This window comes from Impatiens glandulifera, chromosome 2 (genome assembly GCF_907164915.1).
Source record: "Impatiens glandulifera chromosome 2, dImpGla2.1, whole genome shotgun sequence".
NCBI lineage: Eukaryota > Viridiplantae > Streptophyta > Magnoliopsida > Ericales > Balsaminaceae > Impatiens > Impatiens glandulifera.
The window spans coordinates 3,150,573-3,160,014 of NC_061863.1; the positions used below are offsets into that span (position 1 = coordinate 3,150,573).

The 9,442-nt window shown below is 31.1% G+C and overlaps 1 protein-coding gene across 1 annotated transcript; it reads left to right on the forward strand.

The window, feature by feature from the left end:
- Nucleotides 1-7,758: 7,758 nt before the first annotated feature.
- On the forward strand, nt 7,759-9,018 carry LOC124923832 (60S ribosomal protein L23-like). Its single transcript, XM_047463810.1, has 4 exons — nt 7,759-7,771; nt 7,861-8,058; nt 8,773-8,814; nt 8,909-9,018. The coding sequence occupies exons 1-4, from the start codon at nt 7,759-7,761 to the stop codon at nt 9,016-9,018; spliced, it is 363 nt and encodes a 120-aa protein (XP_047319766.1).
- Nucleotides 9,019-9,442: the final 424 nt, after the last annotated feature.

Below are 9,442 nucleotides of genomic sequence, written 5' to 3' on the forward strand. Positions count from 1 at the left end.
GTTTTGAATACCAAGAATATCAACTTCTGAAAGTTTATTGATATAGTTATTTAGTTTAAATACCAAACTATGAAGAGAACTTTTACTACTGTGATGAGTTAAATCATCCACCGTCCTACCATCAGTATATGATCTATACGTTAGATGGTAAAGCATAGTATAGACAGGCCTAAATCTTGATAATGTCATGCTAAATATATGAATATATTAGTAAATACACCATGCATCGAAACTGACTCTGTAAGCGTAATAATAAGAATAATAGTACCAACCATGATTGATAGTGTTTTTAGCTTACCGCTGGGAACTTTATTCTCTATCTTTTTGGTTTCCAAAGGAATATTGTTATGGTGCCTTGAAGGGTGCATTAATCCTTTAAACCCAGTACCAACGGGTATGAGTCCTCCTAAAACAACATTTTCTTTCAAGCCTTTCAACCAATCGATACGACCTCGAAGAGCAGCTTTTGCTAAAACTCGCGTTAGCTCAATTCATAGCCTTCCTTTCTCCTTCCCTGTCAAGATGAACAATGCGGCTAAGCGTGCAGATTGTTGGTTTGGCGCGAAGCTCACTTGTCTGAGTAGAAGTGCTCTCCTGCAGCCTAGATCTAGCTCAGCTTTCTAGTTTCGTACTGACGGATCGTAATAACATAAACTTTTTCAGAGTCTGGGGACCGACAGAAGTCAAGGAAAAGTGCCGGTGGGTGCAGGTTGCTGTTGCGTCTATTGCGATGCTTTGAGGCGGTTTCTTATCTAGAGCTGAACTAACCTTACAGAAGGGTGTTGATCCTCGCACCGAACTATTTTTCTGGTGCTACATCATAGGCATACTGGGAACGTAGATAATTGTAACCATATACATATGAAATGAGAGCAATGGAGTACCAATTCTCGGTCAATCCTGTAACACGTGCAATCCCATCTCCAACTATCGCTTGCTTGTTTTGCTTCTAGCTGTCAGTCCTCCAGAATCGTTTCTATCGCTGCCCTCAGAGTCACTGTCAGACTGCCTTCTCTGCATTCTCATCAGCTTGATTGGCCTCCAAGAAGGATTGTCTTTCTTCTCGGAGAAAGGAGTGAATGTCGGAAAGCAAGCGGAAAGGAAACTTCTAACTGCATTACCGGGCAGAATGCCAGAAGATTAAATGTCACTTGCTTAAGATAGGGACTGAACTTCCTTAGAACATAGATAAGCACCTGAACTGCCACTCGGATTGGAGAGCGGGTACTAATATTTCTGATTGATGTATTTCAGTTAAAAATCCTGAAGTAGCAAAACCTTGAAATTAATATATATTCAATATTATCTAAGATAGCAGCTGACATTTTAGCAATTCCAGTGAATTTAGTGGCTTCAGAAGCAACATTTAGTGTTGGAACAAGAGTCATTAATTCTTACCGTTTATCGCTATCTACGAATACAGTGCAAACTCTACTTTGTGGAGGTGATTGACTTCGACATATAAATGGAATGAAAAAGAAGACTAAAGTAAGTTTTATAATTAAATTCTTATGTTATATACTGAATTTTATTCTTATTTAATTAAAGAGAAGACATATCAAGAAATTTTGTTACGGGTATCTACATCTTAAAGTAAGTTAAATTTTAGTTATTTGTTTTAACATTTATTTTTTATATTAATTATTTTTAAGATTAAACATTTCATATTATTGAATGCAGGGTAGTTGTACGTGTGCTATGATTGAAGAACATGAGTTAAAAAGATTAATATATTGAATGTTCAAACAATTTTTATTGTTTTGTACTTTAATTTTTGAATTTTATGTTTTAGAATTTTGATTAGTAATGGTGATTTAATGTTTTGGATTATTATGTTTTATAATTTTGAATAGTTATGATTGTTTCATATTTTAATTTTGAAATATCATGTTTTTATTAATATGTATGAAAGATTGATATTTTAATTTTATAAATAAATTTGGTTCGAGTTCGAGTTCGAGCTCAAGTTTGAGCTTGAAAATTAATTTTTTGTTCAAGCTTTCGAGCCGAGCTTGTAGGTAATATAGTCGAGTCGAACTCGAGCTCAAATTTATAAGCTCGTTCGAGCTCGAGTTCGAGTCGAGCTAATAAATACTTAATCGAGTCGAGCTCGAGCTTCAGCAAACTGGAGCTCGGCTCGGCTCATTTGCAGCCCTAGTTGAAATTGGTAGTTAAAACTTAAAAGACATGTTCTAAATTTGTGCTTCACTAATTAGCCGTTAAAAGAAATTCCCTAAATAAGTCTATAACATTTCAAGGTATTACAATTTAATCATCAAGTATTCAAATAATATAATATTATTCTTTATAAAAGTTCGTTTTCTCTCTCTAGAGTTTTTATATTTATTGAATCAAATATCGAGTGTTACTTCGAGTAAGATTGACTAGTTATTCATTCTTTCGAAGATCATATCTAGTACCGTACGGATCATTGGTGGAAAGACCAAGTCCGTGACATATCGCACAGGCATGACCCTCATTTCAACTCAAAGCACTTCCGGATGAAATCGAACAGTGATTTTTTTTTGTCTCTTAATTCGACTTTTACCACTTACTACCTTGTTAGATTTTTTAGATATATAATTTTACATTAATAAAATTATATAAATATAATATTATTTTTAATTGTTATAATTAATGTGTGATAGATAAAAAAAAAAATAACTCTATTAGATTAAATAATACAAAATTACAAATAACTAAAAAAAATTATGATATTGAGAAATGAATTAAGAAGATATTTATTTAAATTTTTCATCCTAGGTCAGTCATTAATTGTGGTTACAGCATAAATAATTTGTGAAAACAAAGTTTTTATATATAATCACCTAGCCTTATTAGGTGGGTATGATTATGTAAAATATTATAATATCCTACATACTATCTAAAAAAACTCCTTATATATTATATATTATATTATATGAAAAATGATAGAGAGCGCCCACTTGAGACAGCGACTGGGAGAGTGATGCGTGGGTTGACAGGTGGAATATTCTCTCTCATATTATTAATTATTTTCTCTCCTATTATTAATTATTTTCTCTTTTCTTATTAAGTATTGTTGTCATATATATATATATAGAAGAAGACAGCCATGAAACTCTCTGCTCTTTTGAACATGTTCAAATTGAAGAATCGACAGAAGGAGAGAGGAGAGACGGCGGCGACTGCGGCGGCAACTGCAAGTGTGGCTTCGGCGGCAACTACGACGGCTGCAACTGCGACTGAGACGGGGAAATGTAATAGGAAGCCTTCAAGGGAGTGGTGGCCTAGCGACTACGACTGTGGCACTTACGTGGCTGAACCGGGGATAGATTGGAAAGCTTCTGTCTATTTAAAGAGGGTTCATAACTATCATGCTCAAAATTCTGATTGACCTTCTTCGTTCAATTTATAATGATATATATTTATATCTATTTTTTTATATATCAATCTAGCGACTATATTTTGCTAATTAGAACGATCATTATGTTGGAGCAAAGATCGATATTCTAGCTTGTTTGTAATTGTTATTAATGGTTGTGTTTGATTTAAAACATTTTTTTTTGTTAAATTTAATTATGTCCCTAATTTAAGACTATCTTGTTCCTTGACGGCCATCCCGTCTCAGAGACAACAAACAATCTTTACGTCTTATCCTTGTACTGGAGAGCATCCATGGTGGCGTAATTGAGAGATGGTGTTGAAAGCGAAGAAAGGGTAGACATTAACCATGAGGTATGAACCGGTTTGTTTTAGCATGTTGTTGATAAATGGAAAGGGTATGAGCTGGTGAGGGCAAAGAGACTGATAAAGTGTCCAAACTAACCCACTTCCAACACATGATGTCAAATTGGTCGAGTTTGACCGAACATATGAAATACATTATAAGACCGAGTTTAACTCTGCCAAGATAGTCTAACGGTAAGAATCGACTTAAAATACATGTCACATTGTTTAATTCCATATACATAAAAGTGAAACCATGATTTTTTTAATATCATGCTAATTTTCTTTAATTAAAAAATAATAATAAAAGTTTAACTAGAGAAGAATGGATCATGTAGCAGGTATTAAGGATGTGGGATTGAATATACTTATAAATAATTTATTATGAATTTTAAAGAAATTGAATTGACAAGAAGTGTTAAATATGTCAAAATAGTGTTACTATAAAAGCTGAATCAAATGAAAAAAAGGAAATAAAAGAAAATTGGAGAGGCATATAACCTTCTAAGTACAGTTTTAAATTTGTGTTTATCCAATTTATAAATCATAGAAGTTGTCTATATATATTTATCTTTTATAAGCTTTTTAATCGAATTTAAAATTAAGGGTTTGAATAATTAATAATGAATTAACTCTATTAGTAATATATATTAAGATTGTTTTTCCATTTATTGTAACCAGAATTTAGATCCGAAAAACATCTATTTTCATATAATCTTGTTTAATTTTATTAATTTTCACATTATTTTTTTTATTAAAAGATAACTAGTTGTAACGTCTAAAAACGATGGATATCTTAAAACGTTTGTTCGACTTGATTTTAACCTCATAACTTACATTTCTCTCGAATTCCGAGTGGGATGGAGAACCAAAATAATAGGGTAAACTAAAGTCTAATTTGATGTCGAAATTATTAAATCTCGTGACTTATCTTCCCCTCGAACCTCGTAAAATGATATAAGAGTATGACTTCCTCGGAAATCATCTTGTGTAAAATGAGGTGAGGAACCGAAATAAGATTTAATGATATCGATTAGACTAGGTTTGACTTTTTAGAGTCACCACCAAATTTTCTCTATAAGAAATCGAAAAAAGAAAAAATATTATACGTTCTCGAACGTGAATAAAAGAGATTTTGATCAAGGTTCGAGGCTTGTTTACATGTGAGAAAAGACAAAAACGTTATGTCTCTTAATCCTAGGAGTGGGAAAAATTACCGATATCATAGGTATATCGAAAATACCGTACCGAAATATATCGAAAATATTGATTTTTAAGGTATACCGAAAAAAATGTAAGGTATGGTACCGATACCAAAATTATTGGTACGATAAAGGTATGAAATTTTTAAAAATTTTGGTATATCGAGATATACCGGAATACATAAATAGTATTTATAAATTAAAAAATATATATAATATATATAATACTTAAAAGGAAATAATTAAATAAATTTGATATTAATTTAATTATGAAAATATAATTTTTAAATAATATCAAAATAGAATTATACTGAAATATTATTCAATATATGAAATCTTGACCTTACTGATGAGATTGATTTTTTTTTAAAATAATATGTTCTTTAGATATCAAATGTATAATATTGATACCATACCGAAATTAAGGTATACCGAAATCAAAGTAAGGTAAAAGTATGAATTTTTTGTATATCGAAATCAATATTAGGTAAATGTATGCATTTTTTGTATACCGAAATTTTCTGTAAGGTATAAGATATGGATAAAACATCAAGGTATACCGTACCGACCCACCCATACTTATACACATTGAATGATAGTTTCTATAATAAACTTTGGTCATTTTATATAAAAATATTTCTTTTACACTTCGTTTATTTAACACACCCTAGTAATGCATCTAAGTATAAATCCAAACTTAATCGTGCGACTAAATACTTGTAACAATCCATCCTTAAGGCACGCGTCTAGGTTATCATGGTACCAAGAAATAAATATGTAAGATTGAGATAAGTACACATATGGGAGGACTATATCTCAATAGCACCTGAAACACACAGGATCAAATAAATTCAAAGTTAGAAAATAAAAATATATAAAAATCAAAACAAGACTTAATATATCTATTTTTATTTTTATATTTTTGTTGGACATTTTTATTTAGCCTTTTTTATATTATTTAGGGTTTTTAAAGATTTTTTATATTACTTTTTAAATCCAAAACAAAAGAGAAATAAGAATGATGAATGAGTCAACTAATTGACAATATGAGTTTGGGCATAGGTGTTTAAGCCATACAAGTTGTTGGTTTAGATGGTCACGGGTCAAACTTGAGGTGGAATGAGGTATTGGATTCAAATCCTAGCAGACAATACAAATAAAATTTGGCAGCTCACATCAAATCTAGAAACCATCCACACAGCAACGAGCCACGTTGAAAGAGTACTACGCATCCGGTTGGGGTCGTGTTCAGGCACTCATCCATATTAAAGATATGGAAGCTATTAAAGATAAAGGTATCCATTTACCTTCCAAAGAGACTAGAATTTCAAATAAGTTAGGCTCATCGGATTCTAAAGAACTCTTTGGTCTTGCAAGCGGCTTAAAAGGATCGGTTATTAATATTCATTATTACAATCTCTTTGAAGACATTTTTAATGGTTTAACCGTTTCAGCATAATATAGAGTTCATAACAAATAATCGGTCTCTAGATGTGAACGGATTGACAACATCAAATGGGCCTCTCATTTTTATGGTATGAATAACACGACCCATTTATAGTTTTGTCTCAAAATATTTGGGCTTTGAATATTTTGTTGTATTGTAGGAGAATGGATGGCTGAATGGTGAAAAATGCAAGCACGGAGGAATATCATGAGTTTGTCAAGGCCCAAATGGATGTGTACGGAAGGGCTTCGTTTGGATGGGCTTATTGGACTTTGAAGAATGTAAATAATCATTGGAGCTTCTGATGGATTATCCAAAATGGATACATCACCATCTAGTTTGGGATGAATTTGATATCCATTTAAAGTCAATTGAAATCTCAATGTAACTCATGAAATCTTATTATTCTAAATAAATCTAACTATTCTGGTAATGGTGTCGATAAACAAACTAGTTTAAATTTTTATTATTTTAAATTATGATGTTAAGATTTTATAATTTTACAAATTTATAAATTATTTCGATTTTGATTGTATATAAATTTATATTTACATATTTTTTTTAAATTATAATTTATTTAAATAAATGAACTTGTGTTATTGATTTTATAATTATAATTTTATTAGTGATGTTTATTTATGATTATTTTTAAATTAATTTTATGTTTAATTATATATAATAATAATAATATATTTTTTAAAATAAACTCTTAATATTTATAATAAACTCTCAATTTTACAAATTTATAAATATAAAACAATTCTACTTAGACTTTGAATTCCTTCGCCTTGACCATTAATTTGATTATATTATTTTGATTAACTTTATTCATTCATTTTCTTCTTTTTAAAAAAAATTAAAATCAATCTAAACTTTTATAAATGATTCAAGTTATTTCATTCATTTTCTCTTTTAAAAAAAGAAAAAATTGATATTGGACCCATCAATCTAAACGGTTAAAAATGATTCAAAATATTTCATTCATTTTCTTCCGGGAAATTTGATGAAATGGCCCTAATAAGTAGTCTAATTCCAAAAAAGGCCCACGGTTGATAAAGTTGGCAAAAAGGGCCTTTTTGCCCTGTGAAAAGTCTGTAATAGCCTTTGCGCGCCTGTTTTACTGCTCAACTACGAGAAATGTATTTCTCGCATTTGGTATTTCTCGCATTTGGTGCTCAATTACGAGAAATGTATTTCTCGCATTTGGTATTTCTCGCATTTGGTGCTCAATTACGAGAAATGTATTTCTCGCATTTGATATTTCTCGCATTTGGTATTCCTCGCTTTTGGTATTTCTCGCATTTGGTAATATTCTCCGTCACGAACCCTAAATTTAGGGTTCTCATATAAATACTCTAAAACCCTAATTTCATATTGTCATTGTATTCTGAAGCTGCCAAAATGTCGAAGCGAGGTTAGTGTTTTCATCTTCTATACAATTCTCTGTTAACTACATGTTTGATACTTGATAGTAATTCAATGTTGAAAAACAACGTGTTTCAGGTCTTCCTGTGGCGGCTACAGTCAACTGTGCCGACAATACCGGCGCGAAGAATCTCTACATCATATCAGTGAAGGGGATCAAGGGTCGTTTTAATCGATTGTCGTCTGTTTGTGTGGGAGATATGGTTATGGTGACGGTGAAGAAAGGGAAACCTGATTTGAGAAAGAAGGTCATGCCTGCTGTCATTGTTAGACAACGCAAGCCCTGACGCCGAAAGGATGGAGTGTTCATGTATTTTGAAGGTGTATTTTGAAGTTGATTTAGTAGATTCTGATTTTGTTTTGTGTTATAACTTGTTACTTGTTTAACCAATTCTTTGTTATTCTTTACTAGAACAGTTAGACTGAAGAACCCACTTTTTTCACGATCTGATTGATACAATTCCTTATTTGATTACAACTAGGGCAAATCAAACAATTTGAAAAGCATGCACATTTCTACAAGTAAACAACTTAACCAAACAAAGCTCATCATAATCAGATATCTGTTTTGACAATCAAAGTGTCATTTTGTTAGTGTACAATTTGACTTTTTGATTGATTGTCATGTCTCACTTCATCATCACAATGTCTTTAACCCCCTTCTTCACTGCAATTCACTTTTGTATGACAAACTCTCAATGTTGAGGATTTAGAAATAGTTTTTCTTTAGTATTGGTTTTAAAGGGTATTTGGATATTGTATATACCCACTAAGATATTAAAGAAAGAGTATTAGGGATAATGAATAGAGTTTATGGTATGATGAATGATGTATTTAGAAACACTATACTCACTTATTTGCGTTCAAAGTCTTACATATTTCTTGGTCTTCTCAATTTTGAACAATCACAACACAAATTTTTTTATATGTGAAATTTGTTGATTGTAATATGTAAATATCTTGGTTGATAAATATGTTGTTACTATGCAGATAATGCTGGTGTGATAGTGAATCCTAAGGGAGAAATGAAAGGTAAAAAATGTCTCAAAATGTGTTAAATTACTATATCATCTTTATGCCTCATTCATTCACTCACCATTATTTGTTTGATGGTAAAAAAAAACAGGTTCTGCCATTACTGGTCCAATTGGAAGGAATGTGCTGATTTATGACCCAGAATTGCAAGTGTTGCCAATGCTATTGTCTGATAAAACCGGGGGACTCTTTTGCTTTTAAAAAACTTTTCAATTTTGTTTTTTGATTCACAATTGAGATTAGAATCATATACCCTTTCAATTCTTGTGATACGCATAACATATTTATGAATGTTGATGTATGTGAGTATTTTCAATTTTGGGTCATACCAAACATTTATTCAAATATGTAAAACATCTAGTCAAGAAAATGTGAAATAAATAAAGCAGATGGTTAAAAGGTTTATATCTAATACCAACATATATAATGTCAACAATTCTTACAGGACAAAGCAAAAGTCGCAAGGAGTTTTTATGTTCTTATCAAAGCACATAGTTAGCCTCTTAATTTCTCCATAGTTAGCCTCTTATTGACATGATTCCATTAAGATTATAGTTGTTGAAGCATGAGTCTGTCGGATTGACATGAAATAAAGAAAAATCTGTATCTTTTATAAAGGATATTT